The 25072-nt window shown below is 39.5% G+C and overlaps 1 protein-coding gene across 3 annotated transcripts in view; it reads left to right on the forward strand.

Annotated features, from left to right (window-relative positions):
- The window catches only part of ranbp2 (RAN binding protein 2), a 91090-nt gene that overhangs the window by 46032 nt on the left and 19986 nt on the right, over positions 1–25072 (forward strand). For 2 of the 3 annotated variants that reach the window (XM_039743534.1, XM_039743535.1), the window contains exons 18-22: positions 6023–6164; positions 6822–6916; positions 7097–11564; positions 14433–14510; positions 20808–20969. In XM_039743534.1, the coding sequence (XP_039599468.1) occupies positions 6023–6164; positions 6822–6916; positions 7097–11564; positions 14433–14510; positions 20808–20969 (4945 nt within the window). The remainder of the gene's footprint in view (positions 1–6022; positions 6165–6821; positions 6917–7096; positions 11565–14432; positions 14511–20807; positions 20970–25072) is intronic. The other variant, XM_039743536.1, reaches the window with a different exon arrangement.

The raw sequence follows: 25072 nt of genomic DNA on the forward strand, positions 1-25072 counted from the left end.
GCTGACGTTATGATCGCCTTTTGGGGACAGTCGCGGTGGGTCTTGTGTAGACTGGTGAGCGTCCCGCCATTAATCGGCTGTGATGGCACAATCAGTCCTCCACTCCTTTGCGTGTCTTCATAATCTGAGCTGAGGACCTGATAATCGTATACGTGCAAAAGAAAGTGTGAATCGCCTTAATATTATTTTGCCGTGGTGTAGAAAAGGGGTCCCGTGTTTGCACTTGTCTGGGCTATAGCGCAGGGGGAGGATGAAAAAAATTAAAAGTGTTCACTTTGACTTAAGGCAGAAGCGCAGTCAGCGTCTCAAAGGCCGGCACAGCTATGCACGCGCTGGCTGCTCGACTTTTGCTGGGCAGGAGACCCCAGTTTTGCAGACACGTTCATGATATCAAAAGTCTCAGCGCTCTTTGGAGGTCATTCATATATATATATATATATATATATATATATATAGCAAAATACCCGCCTACGCAGTGAGAAGTAGTGTGTTAAAGAAGTAATGAAAAGAAAAGGAAACATTTTAATAATAACGTAACATGATTGACATTGTCATGAGTGTTGCTGTCATATATATGCCTGCCTAAATAAGTCACCCTCGCTTTGCTCTTACTTTTTACCGTTCATTTAATCATGGCTAGTGGCGGAAAAATTATAAAATGGAAGGAGGATGGCTTTACCAAAACAATTATTGATGGCGAATCGATTATTCATAAAGCTTGAATTGGGGATCTGTTTTCTGTGTTAACCTCATATTTTTCATACTTCTTCTCAAACTAAGGTGGTGCGAGGGTAAAATGAATCGGGATGCGCTGATCAATGTAATCGGTGTACCAGGAAATCATGCATTGACAAAAGCTCTCCTTTGCTTGTAATGCAAAGTGTGATTAAACGCATTATTTTTAATGCGTTATGGAGCACATGCATCAAAGCTTCTCAGCTGTGCTTGTGCTAAGAAAAGGAAAGATTTTAAAAATAACGTAACACGATTGTCAATGTGACCTTTTGTAAGTAGTGCCTGGAGGATTCAGTGTGTAGAAACTCTAGAGACAGCGTGTGTATTAACTTGTGGATTTTTCTGTGAGTATTTGGTGGCAGTCTGACGAAGTTGCTTCGGAAGACGGCGTTAGCCGCGGAGCTCAGCTCAGAGCGAAATAAGATGAATGGGAGGGAGATGATGACGTGACTCCCCACCCGCCTTAACTGTCAATCCCCACAAACACAGTCTCGGAATTTGCATAAGCACACCCTTCACCTACAATTTTAACTTAGTTACAAAGTGATCAAAACTCTCGTTTATATCCTGCGTACTCTCATTAAACTTGTATCCCGCATTACCTGAGGGCATGTGAAACGCCAGCGGTAGCCTGTCTATGAACTTAATTTAAAGTTTAGGTTTACACCTTGCTTTCTTTCCGAGGTAGCAGCACTCATGAATATGGTAGTATATGTCACTCGCTCGCTTCTTATTGTTTCGCTGCCTTCTCAATTATATAATGCATGTTTTCTTAAACACTTTTTGGAGGTCTTCCTGGTTTTCTACGCACTGCGTTGACAGTCAGTTCACGTGATTACGTGGGAGGCGTGATGATGTCACACGAGACTCCGCCCCCCACGTCTTTCCAGCTCAACTCTATTACAGTTAATGGAGAAAAATACCTTCCAGTTATGACCATTAGGCGTAGAATTTGAAATGAAACCTGCCCAACTTTTGTAAGTAAGCTGTAAGGAATGAGCCTGCCAAATTTCAGCCTTCTACCTACACGGGAAGTTGGAGAATTAGTGATGAGTCAGTGAGTGAGTGAGGGCTTTGCCTTTTATTAGTATAGATATATAAATTTATATATATATATATATATATATATATATATATATATATATATATATATATATATATATATAATATCTACAGTGGAACCTCGATATACGAGTTTAATTCGTTCCAGCACTGAGCTCATATAGCGAATTTCTCATATCTAGAACAAACTTCCCCATTGAAAATAATGGAAATCCAGTTAATCCGTTCCGCACCCCCAAAAATATCAACATAAAAATCAATTTTCCTAACAAATAACTCTGATAAATAATATATACAAGTGGAACCTCGGTTTGCAAGTAACTTGGTTTACGAGTGTTTTGCAAGACGAGCTAAATTTTTTAATTTTGACTTGATAAAACGAGCGATGTCTTGCAATACAAGTAGTATGGATACACTTTGTCTGCTGAGTGTCATGTCATCATAACTGAGCTGATGGTTCTTCTCTCTCGTTCGCGTCTCTCTCGCTCGCGCACGCCCCTCTCTCTCTCCTTATCTCTCTCTCCCCTGTTCTCTCTCGCTCGCCTTTCTCCAATTGTGGGCAATTGTCTCCTATTCTCCATCTGCATGTCCGCAATATTTTTGGATACGTTTATACGACGAACTGCTACAGCGAAACAATGAAATCACAAGCGCACAAACGCGTAGATCCTCACGCTATGGGAGAACAAGGAACACTGAGTGAGCTGATTGGCTGGCAGCATCAGCTTGGGTGAATCCCCGAGTCGAGGCGGATCAGGAAACGCGTCATGCATACCCACAGCCTGGCTCGTGGCTCTTTACGCGAGCCAGTGCTCATATTTAGATCCGAATTTATGGCTCATACTTTCCTCTTATCTTGAATTTCTCATATACAGAAGTGATCGTATCTCGAGGTTCCACTGTATATCTATTTATATATCTATGTATGAAAGTTTAATGAACATTATATTTTCTAATTTTTGGCTTAAAGTAAACAGATCAAAGGTTGACCGCTAATGCTGAAAATTTTCCGAAACTATGAAGCAAAAAAGAGATCCATTCAAAATGTTACTGAGGTTTAAAATATAAAGTTAGTGTCTTTTCATAAGTCAGTGTTTTCTCTTATGAGCAAAGCAACAATTCATTCTGAAAACAGAAGACATGTAAATAACTGAGAACTGTGGTTCTAATTATGACTTAAATGCTTGAAACTCCTAGTAAATACATTTGAAGTTCATTTTGACATCATGACGCAAGGACAACTGTGTCCCCACTACTACAGCTTTCTAGCCTTTCTGAATAGAATACATGATTTGCATTACTTTGTTTGTCCAACAAGGCTAGTTCCTTTTGGTCAGTGCCAGAGTTTCAGTCATCTTTGGATCTCTTTTAGAGTCCTTTTCAACTCTTCATTAATCAGCATTGTTACTGGAATGCTACAGCTTACAGCTATTAAATATTCATATTTTTTTGAATCCTCAAAGTAGCCAGCTTTTGCTGATATAACAGCCAAACACATACATCACATTCTTTCTATAAGGGAAATCAAATATTGATCAGAAATATCTTTTCAACATTGTTGCAGAAGTTCTTACAAATGTGTTGCACTTATAGGTTGCTTTCCTTTTATCCTTCTGTCCCAAATAATCCCAAACAAACTCAATAGGGTTTAAGTAATTCCATGTTTTTTAGTGTACCTTCTTGTTTTTTTTTATATACTTCTGACATAGTCTAGGGGTTTGTTTTGGGTCATTGTCTTGCTGTAGGATGAATTATGGCACAGGAGACAAATTCACTGTGCTCCATGTACTCGATGACTGATTGTCATGGTATGATTGAGCAAGTAGGAATTTTTAAAGGTCAAGGCTACACACCAACACTATCATGATTCTGCTATGCTAGCTCGTGGGCACGTTTTAAGAAGTTGATTTTCTTTTTGGACAGCCTTCATATTTGGTGTAATAATAATCTAGAGCCATTCATATACCAGCCAGCCTGGGAAATTTGACACATTTAATTGATAAAAAGCTTAAAAACCACTCATCCACACAAGGCAAAGTCCGTGATTAAAATGAAATAAATACACTAATATAGGGGATAAATAGGTAATCTAAAATAGATTATGTGGAAATGCCATATTTTTAAAAACAATCTGCATATTGTGACAATAATTCTTGTATACCAGTGCTTCTAAAAGTGTAGTTTTATAGACCACCAGGAATTCACAAAATTCCTATGAGGGAATATGCATAAAACATGTAAAGTTGGAGGTAGAAGTTGCATTATGACGTGTTGTATATCTACTTGGTGACAAATTTTCAAGTATGAGCATAGTACGTTCCCCTTGCAGTGTGTGTGTGTGTGCACATGGCATGCAACAAACTACATATACTCAAAACCACTAGTGAATATGTAAGTTATACTAGCTGACCATCTGGAACTTTGAAACATCCCAATGAACTTCTAGTTGCCCAAATAGTGCATTCATTGCACTAAAATTGAACCACAGACATGGACTTTCTGTGGAGAACAGCTTGAGTAGCTTACGGTTCAATTTTGCCTTTCACCAGTAACCCCATCAAAAAGAAAGATGTGATCTAGACAGCAGCGGTTGATCAGAGTTACCATTGTAGTCAGATCAGGTTTGGGAGCAGGCACTGGTACAGGGTGTCGCCACACTCCCCACACAACAAAACAGCTCAGGATCCTGGTTGGCAACCCCCCAGGCAGACACGCAGTCTAGTCCCACTTTCCAGAAATGACCATCTATCTGCCACAGCCTAGTTTTACTTGGGCATCACCTTGACTTGGTCCAGCCACTCGGGTTCTCATCACTGAGGATCCTGCGAGCCGGATCACCCTCAGGCAATCGCACCACATGGCCATAGTGCAGTTAATGTACCTTATTCGGGACTCCATAAGCAACTGCTCAGTCGACACAAAGTCGAACCAGCAGTACCCAAGGATTCTCTGAAGAGACAAAGTAAAAAAGGAGTCCAGTGTTCGTCTCGGGTCACTGGATAGTGTCCATGTCTCACAACCATATATAGCAAGACGGGAATCATCAGGATTCTAAAGACTTGGATCTTTGTCCTTTTGCATAGATATCGGGAGCAACACACGCCCCTTTCTAGCAATCTCATGACCCCTTACCTATACTCTCCCAATCTGTCAACTGACTTCATAGGACGAGTCACCAGAGTCATGAATGTCAATGCTGAGGTAACTAAACCTCTCGACAAGGTTGACATTCTCTCCACAGAGAGACACTGCTGATGGCTGTGCCTAAGAGGTCATTAAAGGCCTGGATCTTGGTTTTTATCCAGCACACCCCCAAGCCCAGACAGTCAGATTCCAACCAGCTCCTCTTACCATTGTAGGCACAAGGTTTAATTTAGTGCAAGCTAATCATTCATTTAAAATTTTGTAATTTTCTTGAATATTAGTTTTTTTTTTTTGTGTTTCATCACACTTCATTCAGAGATGAATAATTACAAAACTTGACACCTTTTATGAGAAGAAACCAAACTTTTGGTTGCTATAAAACTCACTTATACTTCGCATGAAGACATGGTCAACAGATTTAGTTGTTTAAGATTAGAATGGGTAAGATTATGATAGAATACTTTGACAATGATTTAATTGTTGCTGAAGGTACTGGTTTCAAAATGTCTGAAACTTCTTGAACTTTCATGTAGTCATGTAATCTATCAATGAGCAGTAGTTCTGCCGATAAAAAACAATTATTAGAGTGGCCAGAGGATCAGGATCAGAACAATACATGTTGAAGGCTGAAGAACTCTTATACTCTTAGTATAACTGTAGATCCAAGAGCATGGCATTGGCGTTAATGAATCTGTCAGAGAATAAAACCCCTTTATAATGAAGTAGACGTAAAACTACTATGGCACTTGTGCCATTTTAAGTACCTGTCTGCTGTAGCGCTGTGAAAGTTATTACTCAACCTCCCTACACGCAATAATAATTTGTCATTTGATAGCATGTATATTGTAGAACGCAGGCTTATTATTCATGAGTTTGGTAGCATCTCCTTTAGCCTGTATTAATGGCCCCTTTGAGAGGCCATCAACACCTGGACCCCCACCCTAGTTCTGCATTCTGACATCCATTTATAAATGGGTAAAAACCAAAGGTGTGACTTACTGTATACATGCCTGTGTTTTTGTTTGTTTTGCAAGTACTGGTGTTTTTCACTGAAATATTTTGTGTGTATGTGTTAAATTAGAATGAAGTTCATGACTTAAAGCACAACACTTCTGGTACCACGATATCTCCTCGTCCCCGAATGTATTCGGAAAGCTACTCCCAAGACGGCATGGCTGATGGGTTCACTTCAGCACAGAGCTTCCATGGTGCACCATTAACAGGTAACATTAAGGTTCTTGGGAAAGTAAGAATCAAGAATCTTTCAAATGTTTCATGTCATGTAATTTAAAAGCTCTCTAAGAATTAAAACTGAATGTTTCTAGATAAGCTGGTCTTTCTAACAGCTCTGTCTTCAGAGGTGATATCTAAAGGACAATCAGTTCCATAATAAACACTTAATTCCCTAGCTTGAAAATTAATTATCACTATGTGAGGTACACTTTTTAGAAGCATTTAGGGGAGATTTTTTGCCCGCTGTGGCTTCATATTTGTTGGTAAATGGGGCAGTGGCAGAAGAGGACTTTTAAAAGCTCAGCAAATTTATATCTTGCTGACTGTTTTCTTGAAAAAGCTCAGTTTGCCACTGAGAGGCAGGACAAAAAGGGAAGCTTCCCACTACTGAGTACACTACGATTAGCAGAGATTCATGGATGGTGCAATAGGTTCTCATTAGAGACTAATATTTGCATATGTTTTAAGTCCTTGCTTTAGTGTACATGCTTGAATTTAAATTTTTGGTACAATACAGCACAATGTAGTCCATGTCAGTAAGGGGTTTTGAGTTTTATAAATCAAGCAATTTGTGACTTGTTGTGTGTACATGCTATATAGGCAATGGGTGCTGACCATGTTGGTTTCTTTCTTTCCCCCTCCTTCAGTTGCTACAACGGGTCCATCAGTATATTACAATCAGTCTCCTGCTTATAGTTCTCAGTATCTCCTCAGGACGGCTGCTAATGTTACTCCAAATAAGGTACATTTTTAAACTGCATTTTTAAAAAAACAAAGAAAAAAATCATGTTTTTTGTTCTGAAAGTTTAAAAAAATCCTAATGTAACTGGCCTTTTCTCTTTCTCTTCGAGCCTTCTTGTACTAGAGCTAAACTATTCAGCTAAGCATTAACTTTTTTTTTTTTCTCTCCCCTCCCTGCCAGGCTGCAGTTTATGGTATAAACCGCCTTAATCCTCAGCAGCACATGTATGCTTACCAACCACCAACTCACACACCACCTCTGCAGACTTCCTCATCCTGCATGTATGCTCAAGAAGCTTATGGGACTTCATTGCGCTCCAACAATCCAGCAAACATACTGTCTCCTTACAGTGACCACTCTGTTCCCCAGGCTAGCACCAATCCACAGCTGCCTGAACCTGGCTACTTTACAAAACCACCTACAGTTGCACCAGTTACTAAGCCTTCTGATGCAAAGATTGCAGACTTGGGAAAGATAAACTTTGGGCAGCAAATTCCATCAGAAACGCCAAAAGTCGGTGGTTTTGGAACCCCATCGGTCTCTCAGTCTGCTTCAAGTGCAACATTCAAATTCAACTCTAACTTTAAATCAAATGATGGAGATTTTACTTTTACTTCTCCACAAATAAGAAACACCAGTGAGAGTCTCTTGGAGCTTTTGACTTCTGAAATGCCTTCTAAATCAGAAGTCCATGCAACACCAAAAGCCACTTCCAAGGACTCTGTGCCTGGACAAGGAAATCTCTTCAGTTTCGGTAACAAGCAAGTATCTGATTTCTCTTTCTGTGATCTTGCCCGAAATACAAGTAACATTTTTGGCAAGAGTGATCAAGTAATCAGCTTTAAAGATGCTAACAAATCTACTTTTCCAGTGTCTGGCACTCAACTGGAGGAAAAATGCCCTGAGAGTGATCATGAAACTTCACGCACTGAGGAAGAAGAAGATGGGCCTCATTTTGAGCCAATTGTACCTCTTCCGGATAAAGTGGACGTTAAGACTGGAGAGGAAGATGAGGAAGAAATGTTCTGCACTAGAGCTAAGCTGTTCCGTTTTGAAACAGAGGTGAAAGAGTGGAAAGAACGTGGTATAGGAAATATAAAAATTTTAAGACACTGCACCTCACAAAAGGTTCGAATACTAATGAGGAGGGAGCAAGTGCTGAAAATATGTGCTAACCATTACATCATGCCAGACATGGCACTAAAACCTAATGCTGGCTCTGATAAATCATGGGTATGGCATGCTATAGATTATGCAGATGAAATGCCAAAATCTGAGCAGTTGGCTATTAGATTTAAGTCTGCTGAAGATGCTGCCCTCTTCAAAGAAAAGTTTGAAGAAGCACAGAAATGTCTAAGTGAAAGTGCATCACAGCATGAAATCAAAAGTGTTAAAGAATCTCCACAGAAAAACACTGTGATTCAACCTTTTGTAAACGAGAGGGGTTTTGGGGCCCAATTTGCAAAGAAAGAAGGTGACTGGGACTGTGATGTATGCTGTGTAAGGAACGGCCCCAGTGCTGTATGCTGTGTGGCCTGTCAAAGCCCTAATCCTCAAGCTAAGTCACAGCCAGCCAGCAGTGGAGCAGAAACTGTTAAGTCCACATTGTCGTCATCAAGTTCATTTGGTTTCAATTTTGGGGTGAGTAAAGTAGGAGGAAAAAGTGGTAACCTGTCTGGTTTCACCGCACATAACATTCCCTCTTGTTTTACATTTGGAACAAGCAGTAATGCAATTAGTGTGCAGCCTGATGGCTTTGGTGTTCAGTTTAAGAATACAGATAAGTGGGTCTGTACTACATGTGCACAGGAAAATGAAGCCACTTCTGAATGCTGTTCTTCTTGTCGGAATCCAAACCTCAAGAATAAAGGTTCAGTGGCTGCCCCAGCCCCATTTGTTGTTGGCATTGAAAAAACTGCACCACCTGTATTTGCAGGGTTTGGTGACAGATACTTGAAGGATAGTCAGTGGGACTGTACTACATGTTTAACACGAAATGAAGCAGTTGCTAGCAGCTGTGTGTCTTGTCTGAGTCCAAATTTAAACAAACCTGCAAAGGAAGCATTTGGTCCTTCACCTTTTGAAAAAGGAGTCACACCCAACCTCAACAAAACATCAAAGATACCTTTTGAAGGAAACAAAGTGTCTTCACAGAGTAATCTGGCTGCCCGGTTTGGAAAGAAGGAAGGACAGTGGGAGTGTTCCACTTGTTTGGTTGTAAACGAAGCCACATCTTCAGCTTGTGTTGCCTGTCAGACATCTAATCCTAAAGCTGGTGAAGGGAAATCTATCACGCCCTCTGGAAATACTTTGGCTTTTGGTTCTAGTCAGAAATCTGAGACTGGTTTTAAAGCCAATTTTGGAGGTGGCAGTATCGGCAGCAGTGGTTTTAAGTTTGGCATTAGTGACAAAAGTGTACCTTCTTCCTTGAAATTTGAAGCACCGTTTTTTCAATCAGGAAGCACTCCCAAAAGCACACCTTTTACATTTAATGTGCCTTTTGAGTCTTCAGGAAACTTCAAGTTTGGGACTGAAGAACCCGCTAAAGAAGCTGAAAGTCACCCACCTCCATTTGGCTCTGCGTCTCTGTTCCTGAAGAACTTTGCTGAGCAGCAGCAAGAAAAAGAAAAGGCTACAGGGTTTAGTACTGGAGAAAGTGTGACCACAGATCAAAGAGAGATTGAGGACAATCCTCTGTTTGCTGGAAAAGCCAATACTTTAACTTTTGCTGATCTTGCTAAATCTAATGGAAGTGGTTTCCAGTTTGGTGAAAAAGATCCTAATTTCCAAGGCTTCTCTGGGGCTGGTGAGCAGTTGTTTAGTTGTATGAAACCTGATAAGCTTGATACCTCTATAGAGCAGCATGATGAAGATGAAATGTATAAGACCGAGGATAATGATGACATTCAGTTTGATCCCGTAGTCCAAATGCCAGAAAAAGTGGACTTGGTTACAGGGGAGGAGGATGAAGAGGTTCTGTACTCACAGAGGGTTAAATTGTTCCGGTTTGATGCAGAAACAAGTCAATGGAAGGAAAGAGGGGTTGGCAGTCTGAAGCTTCTGAAAAACCGGAAAAATGGAAGGCTAAGAGTGCTCATGAGGAGAGAGCAGGTATTGAAAGTTTGTGCCAACCATTGGATCACTACAACTATGAGCCTGAAACCTCTGTCTGGCTCTGACCGGGCTTGGATGTGGCTTGCAAGTGATTTTTCTGATGGTGATGCAAAACTTGAGCAGTTGGCTGCAAAATTTAAAACCCCAGAGTTGGCAGAAGATTTCAAGGTTAAATTTGAGGACTGCCAGAGGCTTCTGTTAGACATACCTTTGCAGACACCTCACAAACTGGTTGACACAGGGTCGTCTGCTCTCATTGAAAAGGCAGAAAGGATGAAAAGTGATATCAAAAACCTAAAGAACATTTTCACGGAAATGACCATAAAGAAGGAGGAGGACGGCAAAATAAATATTTCATCTGAGAGCAACACGTCTGGCTTAATAATTAAGCCCCATGCTGACAGCACAGGCCCAACATTAGAGTGGGATAATTACGATTTACGTGATGATGCACTAGATGACAGTGCTGCTACTTCTGTGTATGCCTCGCCAATAGCTAGCAGTCCGGCACGAAAAAGCTTATTTCGATTTGGTGAATCTACCACTGGTTTTAACTTTAGCTTTCAGCCTATCCTGAGCCCTTCTAAATCCCCGGTGAAACTAAACCACAGCGGTGTTTCAGTTGGTACTGATGAGGATTCTGAAATTCATCAAGAGGAGGACACCCAAAACTTTGAGCCAGTTATCCCACTTCCAGATCTGGTGGAAACTTCTACCGGTGAAGAGAATGAGCAAGTAGTTTTTACTCACCGAGCCAAGCTTTACCGATATGACAAAGAATTGGCCCAGTGGAAAGAGAGAGGAATTGGAGACCTAAAAATATTGCAGAATTATGACACTAAGCAAGTACGTGTCGTCATGAGACGAGACCAAGTCTTAAAACTCTGTGCTAATCACTGGGTGACAGCTGATATGAAGCTTGAACCTATGAAAGGGACTGAGAGAGCTTGGGTTTGGAGTGCTCTGGATTTCTCAGAATCTGATGGCAAAGTGGAGCAGCTAGCTGTCCGTTTTAAGCAACAAGAAGTAGCAAATTCTTTCAAGGAAATATTTGACGAAGCTAAAGCAGCCCAAGAGAAAGATTCATTAATCACACCAATGTCATCAAGAACACCAACTCCAAGAGAGTCTCCTTGTGGTAGAGCTGCTGTAGCGGTGCTAGAAGAAACAACCCGGGAACGGACAGACCTGCCACCACCCATGTTTCCTTCACTGGTTTCCCCTCCTAACTCTGACAAAACATCCAGCTCAGACAGTACAGCAAAAGCTGTTGTCTCTCCACCCAAGTTTGTCTTTGGATCAGAGTCACTTAATAACATTTTTAAAAGTACTTTCACTTTTGCTTCTGCGCCTTCAAAACAACTTTTTGGCTTCAGTTTCACTCCATCCAAGGACCAGGGTGATGGTACATCAACACCCTTAAAAATGTCAGGGGATGCAAAAGTCTGCAGTCGTCCATTTTCTTCTCCGGCAAAGAATGTTGTGGCCTCAGCGTCTGGGGATCCAGGCAGTACTTTTAAGATACCTGAAAAAAGTAAGTCTTGGATAATTTATGCTATATTGGCAGAAGCAACAATGTACCCATCAGCTTACCAATAATTAGATTATTACAGTAGGTAACTGCTATCTTAAACTAGTATGTAGTGGTTTGGCGGCAGGCAAGTGAAAGCAAGAAATGCATTTAAATTTTTCGTTCAGAAAATGAAAGACCTATTTTTGTGTTGTACTACAGAGAATGGTGACACTTATAGGATCGAAAAGAAGCCAGACATGCCCACCAACAGTATGACATAAATATATTTAGTAAATAAAAGGTATATTTGTAATGTTCAATCAAAATACCTAATGATTTGTATAATCTTAATTAGCTTTATATTTTAAACTTTATTCTAATTACACAATTATCATTATCCAAGAATATACCTCCAATTCATTCTGGTGCAACTTCTCTCCATGGGTACAGGATTGGGGCACTTACACATTTTTATAAGTAAATCGTATTAAAAGTCAATTATCAAGCCATGCAACATTTGTATACATAAGCACAAATTAAATAAACACACATACTGTAGATAAAAGTCTGAAAATATACTGTTAATTTTAGATGTGGTCAGCTGATAAGAGGAAAGGAAAACTAACTTCCATTAAAAACCTCTCTTTTCCATGGTCCGTAATAATAAATTAATCACAGTTTTGGCGTCATCGCACATTCTTGGAAACTTCACATTAAATGATTTCAAATTGCCTGACAATGCAAGGCAGACTGCAGAATTATTGCATGTATTGTTCACTTCGAACCTCGTGAAAGGCCTTGAAATTATCATATTAGTACCATTGACTGTAAAAACATCACCTAGGAAATACTAAATGATTCATCTAATGCTGTATTATTATGTTCACCATTTAAACTGAGTTGCATTAATTGGCTGGGGGTTTAGAGTATTTATTTTACTGTGTCACATCATTCAAGTGATACATCATTAGGAAGTTCTGTCTTTTTCATGTCTGTGCGATGTATGCAGGTATTCATTAAATAAAATTCACACTTGTACTTGTTTAGATCCGCTTACAAGGTGGTGCAAGTTAGTACATAACTTTATTCCCCTTCTATGGCTACAAAATGCACACTGCAATAGCAGTTAATGTTATGCAAAACTAATCTTGATCCACTGCTAGCAGGCAGTTCAAAGCACACTACAACAGAGCTAAACCCAACAGATACTACATATTTATGGTTAAGATTAAGACAAGATAATCCTCGGTTAAATGCACGCTGCAACTGACCCACAGCGTCCAAAATTGAATAGAATTTTTGTCTGTTATTGATGCGCTTGTGCTTCTTTTCTGTTCAGGTCCTAACAAAATGCCTTCATAATTTTGCAAAGCATATACCATTCTCAACTTTGTATATATTTTGTAAACTCTAAACCCAAAGATGTGTGTTCAGTTTTGAATTATTTTTTTATTCCATGTTTAGCTAAATTGAATAGGAATATATATATATTCTTTGGAGAGTTTCTGTCCCCATATTGTAACCAAACAACTGATCTTCCAATATTTCTAGCGTAGAGTTTTGCAGTTGTGTAGATACTGAAAGACTAATTTCCAAGTCAGTAAATAGCACAGAGACATAGACTTTAAGCAGCCCTATAGATAACATATAGTTATGGCTGGTTGTATCAATATGAACAGATTGTTTCATTTGCAAGTAATGGAAGAAATGCTTGTGGATCAATTTATATAAAAGAAGGCAGAGGACATCTTTTCATACTATGTGAACATTGCAGTTTGCAATTTGATAAAGGATAGCTTTGTTTTTTAGTTTAGGTCCTCTTGCACTAGTAAGTGAATTATTTATTAAAAAAATAAATAAATAAAGTCTTAAAGAGGTACTCAACATACTGAACCTTCATGTCCTGCTGTGTTCTTTTGGGGCTTGTTCGCCCAAAGCAAAATGTCTCTTGGTTTATGATAATCTAACTCTTCTTACCATCCGTTCCTCTCAAAAGGATGTGTATGGCTGTGTCATTCGTAATGATTTTTTGTGCGTATCTTGTGAGATGAGACAAATCTCAAATCAAAAATAAGTTAATTTTTTTGAGCTATCTGTAACTGATTGTAGTTTTTGCAGTTCCCATAGAAATGCCAATCATGGATGATGATTAACTGTTTTCAACCTATTTTCCATACTGACTTCTGCATGTTAAATACTAACCAGACTTTGAGGTGCAGCTAATTAATGTGGTACCGCTTTGCCATGTACCATGTGCACTTGTGTGTAGGCCCCTTAAATTAATCAAGGACTTTATTTGTACATTTTTTGACTTTTCTATCTTTTGTTGAGCCATCTGGTGATTTAATCTGTTTATTCTTGGTACAGTAGTTTGTTTTTAAATATCCATGTTTTTCTATTCCAAGTCAGACTCATTTAATAATGGTCAGTCCAGAATCTTACATCTAAGTATGGTGACAACTCTTGTGTTCTCATTAGATTTTCTTTTTGGCAACACGGATTAATGTTGTATGTTTGCTACAGAACTGTTTTTTACCAATGATTTTTGAGATCCTTAGCCTGTCCGTAATCCAACCTTAGCTTGAAATGTATGAATTTGTCAGAGTTTCACAAGTAGTGATGGTAAAGGTTTTATGGATTCAATGTTGGACCAAAAGATGCTAATATATCATTTCCTGAGAAGCATGTTTTTTTATATCATGTTATAAAAAATCTTTGGGGAATGAGTGGTTACGTGGCTGATATTCAGTCTGCTCATTTTCATATGTTGCTTTATGGAGTGTATGTCCTATGTGCTTTATTCTGTCCCTCCTCCCTGCTCTAAATCAATTTTTAAAGAAAGTTGTAGTCTGGCTCCCTTAGCTTCTGACCCACATCATTGTTTTTTAGGCTTGGATTTTAGACTTTTCAAAGATAACCCAATGGCTTTTTGGACCTGCACATCTCCCACAAAGTTTGAAGCCAAAGGTACTTTGTCACTGCACTGTGTGTACTGTGACACACCTTGCTGGGCTTTCACTCACAAAGCATCCTGACTGGATGGTGTGTGGTTTTTAGTTTGTGCTAGTGCCTAACCTGATGCATGCAGCTCAGTTTTGTTAACTGTTCCAGACAAGCAGTGCGTCAGCATTTCTTTACTGAATGTATGGTGGATATTGGCTTTTATAGTTAAGTTGATATGTTAATTTCTTTGCATAGTTTTAGCTTAGAAACCTGATTGGTAAGTCTTTAAGAGATGACAAAAATTAAATGCCTCCCACCCATCCCCTTAATTCTGTAGTTTACATGTTAAAGTTTATAATCAAAGGTTTCTGCATGCTTCTGTATACTAACCTTCCTAGTATTTTTTTCTCTGTAGATGTTAGATTGTGGGGTTTTTTTGTTTGTTTTTTGTTTAGTGAGCAGATATGTAAGTCTTTTATAAAAACAATTTTACAATGCACTTTTGCAAGGGTCATTCCATGTCAACTACATTATTAGACCTTGAAAGTGGTCAGTTCTGGTAGATTGTAGACATTGTGTTTGGAATATGTCATAATCTAATGTAATTCTGCAATGCCATTGGCAGAATGTCAGATTTTGGTAAATGTGTAATTTCTCCATATCAAAGGTGGTTTACTTTTATAGGCCCATCACCAATTTGTAATAATTAAATAATTGTGTTAGTCTTGTGATTAGTCGACTAATCAAAAAAATAATCTAATAAATAAATTGTGTAAAGTACAAGAAGAAATGCAAACTCAAATCTTCTCAAATCAAAGTCAATTCAGTTTACAAATAAACATTTGATTACAAAAGTAGTGTAGTTTGGATTTGGTATTATAGGCGAGACCTGTTTAGCAGTAAAAATAAATGCAAAAATGCATGATCAGATAGTGGAGTTTGAATCTTATTTCAATAACACACAAACCTATAATCTGTTTAGAAGTCTAATATTAGTGGAGAGATCAGTTTAAGTAACACTTGTACACAACTTGTAAAACTTCAGATTATATAACAAAAATGAATCAGATCAACACACAGACCTTTTATTTATTTATTTGTTTGCTTTTGTTTTTCCCCTCCCTTTCTCCATTAGCCTGTCTCTGAATGTGCCACATAAAGCTACCCTGAGCCTTAGAGACATCGGGGGGTCTACATGCTCTGCAGTCAGACTTGCTCTTTTTTTTGACACAATATTCCCTGCTATTAAAATAGGCGTTCCAAAGGAGTCACTGGGACAGACAAGTATGACTTTGCCAGTAGAATCAAGCTGGGAGACATTGATGATTTTTTCTTCCACCCTTTGAGTGGGCTCATATGTTTTGGAATGGAATGCTGTCCAAAGTACAGCACTACCTCATTCCTCACCTTTCGCTGTCAGCAACATTTACATGGGCATTGCCTTCCACACTACTAAGCTCATCGGAGTCTGAATCAAATAAATTCTGTAATTCTGTAATAAGGACATTGGATTCACTAATGGATCTTGTTGATTGGACACTGACTGAGTCATTCTATTTCACACTTGCTGGTTGAAGAGGGTTTGATTGAAATGCAAGAGCTTATATTTTTAAGACATCCTCTGGTTGTAAGAACTTGGCTTTCTGGAATCGTGGGTCAAGGGCAGCAGCAGTGATGTACACATTTTTATCATTATCCCTGAATGTGGTTTCCTTGTCCCACCTTGATACCAAGGGATGCAGGGTGTACTTGTAGAGGCCCTTTATTAGTGGAGGTGGAACAAAACCAGTGACCCAAGGCCTAAGTATGGTGGCTTGCTCAAAAGGCTTTAGAACAAGCCCCAGCTTTTCAAGTAGGCTCTACTCATCACTTTTCAAATCCAAGTACAGTAATGCTTCCCTTGTTGTGTAATCCTTTGGGCTATGTAATCATAGGGTTGCAGTGACAGGTCATCTCTGCTGCAAGAGGCAACTTACCATATAGTAAGAACTGTTCTACCTAAATACTGTATCTTGCACCAGTTTATGCTTGGGTGTTTCTCACTGCTGCTGCTTTGCTTTCAACTTGCTACTGGCCACTGGCACTTTTCTTAAAACGTTCTGCAAGACATTTTGCAGCCCCCCACCCCCCAGAGTGTCTTGCTGATCTGAGAAATACTCCAGAGAATGGTTGACCACTAGTTGAAGTATATGGACTGCACAATGGTGAGAAGCAACTTTATGCTTCTCTTCCAAGATCCTTATAGCTGCTAGATTACCTGCTTGATCTTGTACAATAGCCAGGATGGAAGGAGAAACCAAACTTCTGTGCTGTCTTTTCCATCCAATATTTTGTGCCATGTGATCTTGAAGTGGCTTTGTGGTCAGGCTATATGAAGTCTGCTCCCTGTCCTCTCTGAAATGGCAGGTGATAACTAAATATGCCTTTGTTGAAATACTGAGGCGAGTGTGATTGTTTTTTTTTTTTTCTCTCCTCTCTCACTTTTTTCAGTTCTGCTTTCACATACTCTCTGTTATCCTTACTTTTTCCATCAAATTTGTAAAATAGTGCCTGGAGGGTGGGTAGTGTTTCCCCTGAGTGAAACCTTCACACTTCACGCTCACAAGGGTTTCATGTCCTTAATAATCATCTGAAAGATGCTGTTGGAGAGCTCAGCAGCAAGTGTATATGTAGTATTTTGTTTTTTAAGGAAAAAAATATAAAATCATAGCATATTAGTGGCATATTTTATAATTTCTGTTCACGTCCATGTCACTGGAGTCCTGTAGAGTTACAGTGGTGTGAAAAACTATTTGCCCCCTTCCTGATTTCTTATTCTTTTGCATGTTTGTCACACAAAATGTTTATGATCATCAAACACATTTAACCATTAGTCAAATATAACACAAGTAAACACAAAATGCAGTTTTTAAATGATGGTTTTTATTATTTAGGGAGAAAAAAAAATCCAAACCTACATGGCCCTGTGTGAAAAAGTAATTGCCCCCTGAACCTAATAACTGGTTGGGACACTCTTAGCAGCAATAACTGCAATCAAGCGTTTGCGATAACTTGCAATGAGTCTTTTACAGCGCTCTGGAGGAATTTTGGCCCACTCATCTTTGCAGAATTGTTGTAATTCAGCTTTATTTGAGGGTTTTCTAGCATGAACTGCCTTTCTAAGGTCATGCCATAGCATCTCAATTGGATTCAGGTCAGGACTTTGACTAGGACACTCCAAAGTCTTCATTTTGTTTTTCTTCGGCCATTCAGAGGTGGATTTGCTGGTGTGTTTTGGGTCATTGTCCTGTTGCAGCACCAAGATCGCTTCAGCTTAAGTTGACGAACAGATGGCCGGACATTCTCCTTCAGGATTTTTTGGTAGACAGTAGAATTCATGGTTCCATCTATCACAGCAAGCCTTCCAGGTCCTGAAGCAGCAAAACAACCCCAGACCATCACACTACCACCACCATATTTTACTGTTGGTATGATGTTCTTTTTCTGAAATGCTGTGTTCCTTTTACGCCAGATGTAACGGGACATTTGCCTTCCAAAAAGTTCAACTTTTGTCTCATCAGTCCACAAGGTATTTTCCCAAAAGTCTTGGCAATCATTGAGATGTTTCTTAGCAAAATTGAGACGAGCCCTAATGTTCTTTTGCTTAACAGTGGTTTGCGTCTTGGAAATCTGCCATGCAGGCCGTTTTTGCCCAGTCTCTTTCTTATGGTGGAGTCGTGAACACTGACCTTAATTGAGGCAAGTGAGGCCTGCAGTTCTTTAGACGTTGTCCTGGGGTCTTTGTGACCTCTCGGATGAGTCGTCTCTGCGCTCTTGGGGTAATTTTGGTCGGCCGGCCACTCCTGGGAAGGTTCATCACTGTTCCATGTTTTTGCCATTTGTGGATAATGGCTCTCACTGTGGTTCGCTGGAGTCCCAAAGCTTTAGAAATGGCTTTATAACCTTTACCAGACTGATAGATCTCAATTACTTCTGTTCTCATTTATTCCTGAATTTCTTTGGATCTTGGCATGATGTCTAGCTTTTGAGGTGCTTTTGGTCTACTTCTCTGTGTCAGGCAGCTCCTATTTAAGTGATTTCTTGATTGAAACAGGTGTGGCAGTAATCAGGCCTGGGGGTGGCTACGGAAATTGAACTCAGGTGTGATACACCACAGTTAGGTTATTTTTAACAAGGGGGCAATTACTTTTTCACACAGGGCCATGTAGGTTTGGATTTTTTTTCTCCCTAAATAATAATAACCATCATTTAAAAATTGCATTTTGTGTTTACTTGTGTTATATTTGAATAATGGTTAAATGTGTTTGATGATCAGAAACATTTTGTGTGACAAACATGCAAAAGAATAAGAAATCAGGAAGGGGGCAAATAGTTTTTCACACCACCGTGTATATGTGTATGACATATCTTGATAATAGCTACTGTAACTAATATAAAGTGAGAGTGAAGTAGCATCTCATAAACCTCACAATAATCACTAGCTAACAATATGTTCTCCTGCTTATTATATGCAATTTCAGTCACACCGTACATAACTTTTAGATCATTTTTTTATTCTCCCTTCCCTTCAATAATTATACACTTCCTTTTGGGGGGGGGGGAGAAGTCTTTACTCAGAGGCAGCCTACTAGCCAGCTAGCAGTGATATACCAATTGGAACTTACAGACTAGACTGTCTTGTCTGCATCTTCATAGAAAACTCAATCAGTCAGTCATTCTCCAACCCCGCTATATCCTAACACAGGGTCACGGGGTCTGCTGGAGACAATGTAGGGTCGCCAGTGCACCTAACCTGCATGTCTTTGGGCTGTGAGAGGAAACCCACGCAGACACGGAGAGAACATGCAAACTCCACGCAGGGACTACCTGGGAAGTGAACCCAGATCCCCTTACTACAAGGTAGCAACGCTACCTTTGCGCTATCGTGCCGCCCTAGAAGACCCGGGAATGGTATTATTTGGCTTTTGCTTAAAGTACTCCCATACTTCAGAAGTCTGCAGCCTTTTATATAAAGGACCTACAGATGAACCCACCCACTGGCATATTTAAATAATCTATTACGTTGACATGCCATAACAGTACTAATTGTGTTCCAATTATATTTTCAGTTTTTACCAATATTGGTAAATTGATTTTAATTATTGTAATTTATTTGGCTCTCAAACTCTGAACAGCTATTATGCATTTCCTTTAAGCAGGATCTAAAGGCGCTTGCCTGTGTTTGTCATACATATAGAGCACCTCTGATTAAAAGTGAAAGATGGGACCCCAAGCTACAATGTAAAGAGATGTTTTTCAAAAAAATAGTGATATTGACAGTACAAATTTCAATCCTTAATTGTGTTTCTCTAGGTCATTTAAAATTTTTATTTCATTGTTTTAAAAAAAACTGTAATTCTTGAACCTTTTTTGTAGTTGTAAGGTCCTAGAGTGACACTGTTCCCCTTTATACGTTTTATTATGTAGACCATAAGAGAATGTCCTAAATCCCATACTCTTGCCACACTTTGAGGTTTGAGTGCTACTTCAGTTCAACACCTCCCCTTTTTTCTTTTACTTTCTGTAACCCCAAGCAACTAGAGTACCACAACAGGTATGAGAGAAATTTACACATTTATTCACTCATAAATTAAAAATTCAAGATGTTTCCAAATATCATAGAAAAGGTTTTAGTGCAACAATAATACCAGTACCACCTTGTTAGATAAATTGTACCAGGTGTCTGTCAACAAGTCTGTGTTCCAACTTTTTGATCCAGCAAGCCATCTGCATGGGGCCAGGCAGCATGACCTGTCTGAATATTGTGGTCTTAGGATGGCAATTGAGTGAGAGTGTGTTTTTGTCCCATCCCCAGCCAGATCGTGCATTTATCTCATCCAATTGTATTTTCCCCAGGTAATTTGGCCAGTCAATTCCTGTTTTGCATGTAATAGTTTTATCTGACTGACCGGTTTAAACATAAAATGAATGTATAAAAACATTTTTTTACAAAAACAAAATAGATATAATTATGCTAGATATTACCAGTTTCACCATGGTAGGATTAATCAATGTGATGTGCTTGAGAATAAGAATCTCTGCAGTGTTGCATTTCTTGCAAATTGTTGAACTGAAATGACCCTAAAAATGTACTTGTGCATGCATTAAACTATTTTTTGGGGGCAATTTTGTTCATTGTACGTTTTAACAGAGTGTTTTGCTTTGATGTAGCTTTTAACAAAGAGCATAACAATGTTAAAGGAACGGATCCTATTAAAGTCTTATTAACAATACATTAACTTTTTTTTTCTCAACCTCCCAACCCCATGGTCCCTCAAACAGATCCAATTAAACCGGTGGCTCTTTCATTGGATGATGTGCAGATTGTCTTTGTCCGAACTCCAACCGCTGCACAGCGAGCTCTAGCAGAAAGCTTACTGCTGCCTCCAACGTTTTTCTGTTACAAGAATGATCCTGGCTACATTAGCGATGAAGAGGAAGATGGTATGGTTCTTTATTTTTAAACGTGCTCTTGCCAGTAAAATTAGTTTTATTCATCCTCTTTGAGTAGATCAGGCCTGTGTACAAAGAAATTAGAGACCACTGTGCTCAGTATTGAGCTTCCCTGAAAAGGGAGGGACTAGTAAAAAGTGTTCGTTATTTTTCAGACTGCTTTCTTTCAGTATTTTGTGTATATCTCAATTATGCCGTTTAATTTAAAAAATAGATTTTTTTAGTATTGATTCCTCACATTTTTACTGAAATTGTGTTATGAAGTTTAAGAAAAAAATGTTATTTTTCACACAGACATGAAGCTTTTTCATCTGTGGCATGCACATTTTATTGGTATTAATTTTATATGATGTCATTGATTATCTGGTATTTTGTCCTGCAGAGTCCTGTGGTGACCCTGTTTTCCCCTTTATACTCTTTATTATGTACACCTTAATAAAATGTCTGAAATCCCATACACTGCCACTTTGGTCTGGTAATTTGGCACAGTCCCAAACCTCCAACCCCCTTGTGTATCAGTAACCTCTGGTAATTAGACAGAGTAAATGAACAGGTAGGATTTGAGATGCTCATTTAATTATGTATTGGTAATGTGCCGAAAAAGTAAAAGTAAGTTAGCCATCCATAGCATTATAGCCTAGTTAGCAGTGTATCTTGCATTCATAGGCAACAGTCAGCTTATCTTCAGTTTAATTGCTTTTCTACCACATGACCTTTGAATGGAGTATTGAAACAAGCCATGTTCCTTTGTCAATATGGCTTCTGAAATAGTTATCTTCATCATGGTCTTTTCTTCACGGATAGATGATGAGAGCGAGAGAGAGGTAAAGACAAGATGACCAGCTTTATACAATTCTTATCACAAATCACAAGCCAATGGGGTGTCATGGTACAGAATGACCTTGTGACGGTGAGGGTCGACTCCCACTCTTATTTTTGGGAGCCTCTTGAACCTGACAGCATCAGTACCATAACTGAGATGAGCTTGACAGATGAGGACAAACACACACATAGCAAGGGGGTGGTGAAAATGTAAACCATGCTTTTGTTAACAAACAATCAAACAAGTGCACAAATAAATAGTGATGGTTAAAATCTTCTTAAAGTCTGGGAGGTTGCGCCCCCTGCTCACTTCACACGCAAACCCCTGGGTATGGGTAACTGGATGTACAATGATTTGCTTATGGCAGCAGACTCTGGACAAACCACCATATTAATTCTGTTAGACCTTAGTGCAGCATTTGACACTGTCAGACATGACACTCTACTGTCCAGAATGGGAAACATGCTGGGTATCTCTGGCACTGCCCTCCAGTGGTTCAAGTTCTATCTGACTGATAGGCAAGAGTTTTAGTCTTAGCAACAGCAGGTCCAACACAGCGCCAGTCATACAAGGAGTTCCACAGGGCTCTGTCCTCGGCGCTCAGATCTTCTGTACCTACGTGGTTCCCATTGGCCATATTATTCTTACCTTTGTACTGGGTTATTTTATGCAGATAATATTCTGATCTATTTTAATGTTAAAAGTGAAAGTTCATCAGCATTCCGTTGGTACTAATGAGGATTCTGAAATTCATCAAGAGGAGGACACCCAAAACTTTGAGCCAGTTATCCCACTTCCAGATCTGGTGGAAACTTCTACCGGTGAAGATAATGAACAAGTAGTGTTTACTCACCGAGCCAAGCTTTACCGATATGACAAAGAATTGGCCCAGTGGAAAGAGAGAGGAATTGGAGACCTAAAAATATTGCAGAATTATGACACTAAGCAAGTACGTGTCGTCATGAGACGAGACCAAGTCTTAAAACTCTGTGCTAATCACTGGGTGACAGCGGATATGAAGCTTGAACCTATGAAAGGGACTGAGAGAGCTTGGGTTTGGAGTGCTCTGGATTTCTCAGAATCTGATGGCAAAGTGGAGCAGCTAGCTGTCCGTTTTAAGCAGCAAGAAGTAGCAAATTCTTTCAAGGAAATATTTGATGAAGCTAAAACAGCCCAAGAGAGAGATTCATTAATCACACCAATGTCATCAAGAACACCAACTCCAAGAGAGTCTCCTTGTGGTAGAGCTGCTGTAGCGGTGCTAGAAGAAATAACCCGGGAACGGACAGACCTGCCACCACCCATGTTTCCCTCACTGGTTTCCCCTCCTAACTCTGACAAACCATCCAGCTCAGACAGTACAGCAAAAGCTGTTGTCTCTCCACCCAAGTTTGTCTTTGGATCAGAGTCACTTAATAACATTTTTAAAAGTACTTTCACTTTTGCTTCTGCGCCTTCAAAACAACTTTTTGGCTTCAGTTTCACTCCATCCAAGGACCAGGGTGATGGTACATCAACACCCTTAAAAATGTCAGGGGATGTACGTATAACAATAGTGTCCATAAAAGCTTCTTTAAAGGATGAAACGGAGAACTTTTCATAAACTACTTAAAATGAGGAAAATGTAAAAGAGCTAAAAGTGAAGGAAGTGTGTCTGACAAAAGCATTCACACGAATGAGAGTTGATTGGACCGTGGGCATGATTGAATAAGGTTGAGAGGAATGCGGAACTTGAAAAACTCTTCTAGCAGAAGTCTCGTCTCGCAGGACTTGAAATGATCTCTTTGAAAAAGTCTCGTCCCAGGATTTCCTTTTATAATAGAGCAAAATAAATCCATAAACTGCTCAGCAGAAACGAAGATAAAATCCCAACTCAAGTAAAACCACAAACCCCTTTAAAATGGTAGAACCTGTGTACAGGTGTGTTAGCACTGATGCTTCCTTCTCTACAGAGATAACTTTTAGACTCGCCCTCAACGGATCAGTCAGCCTGATGTGACGTCACACAGACAGGCACAACCACTCCTCAATCCAGGCTCTTGACATGACTGCATCCTTCAGCGCATCTGCACCATGCCACTACAGATCAAGCCTCACTCCCTTAGTCTCTCGCTGCCTCTCGCCAGACTTGCAAGGGAGTCCGCCACGAGCAAATGGGTTACTGTGGCTACCCGTAGTCCTCAATTGAATCGGGCCTCTTCTGCCCTGCTCTTCTTCCTGGCTGCCTGCCTTCAACCTCTCAAATCTGCTCACGCACCTCCTTCCACCTCCATCATTGCACTGCATATTTCAACCTCTTGTCTTTTCACTGACGCTCGTTCTTCCATTTCTCTTGTTCTTTCACTGGCCAGTCTCTAATCATTTTTCTTTTTTCCTTCACTCTGTCCTGTGCAGCCTGATTTTTTTTTTTTGCTGTTATCTCAATGAACGATGTCCCTGAATAAACCTCTCATTTGCACGTGTATGTGCATGCAGCCAGGCACCTTAATCAATTCAGAGAAGCACAGCTCACAGGCCTCCAATTTGAAAGCTATCATAAACTGCCATACTTCAGACCAATAGACTAGTTTACTTGCCTTTTCCTGCGCCATTTACCAGTGAAAGTGCTCAGGTTCAACTCATTCCCCAGTTGCTTTGTTTAGACAGCTTATGGCCTTCCAGAGTGGGGATGATTTGTAGGTTAACGCAAGTCCAAACATAATCATCTTTTCCAAACCAGTTTGATACATGCTCCATTTACCTCCCAGCTTCCCTAATTAGTGGATGTTTCAAGTTTGATACACCGCTGAACTTTGTACCCTTGCTCGATATGGACTGGTTTTTACTTAGAAATGTGACCTTGGCACCTAAATTATACTTTTAAATTTCCTGTCCTGTATAAAACCATTTGCTAGGTCACTGAATAAACTTTAATTCGGACATCTGTGACATTTTTGTGCATGAGTGTGATTCCTAAATATTAAGGACTCCTAAATCAACACAAATTTTGTTTCTGCAGTGGAAATTATGTAGTGTTCTGCAATGCAGTGGTTTTGTACTTACAGTGAGCATAGAAAAGAGTCACCCCATTTGAAATATTTCTTCCTTGCTTTACTCAGTGCAACCTATGATATCCAAGTGAAAGAGATCACAGCTACAGTTCAGAAAAATTATAAAAAAAAAATCAAAAACTAGACATACTGAGATTAATAAAGGATCAACCCAATGTCAATATTTTGTTGAACCACCTTTTGCTTTAATGACAGCCTTGAGTCTGGATACTTCTCTATCA

Source organism: Polypterus senegalus, chromosome 2, assembly GCF_016835505.1.
Source record: "Polypterus senegalus isolate Bchr_013 chromosome 2, ASM1683550v1, whole genome shotgun sequence".
NCBI classification, from domain to species: Eukaryota; Metazoa; Chordata; class Cladistia; order Polypteriformes; family Polypteridae; genus Polypterus; species Polypterus senegalus.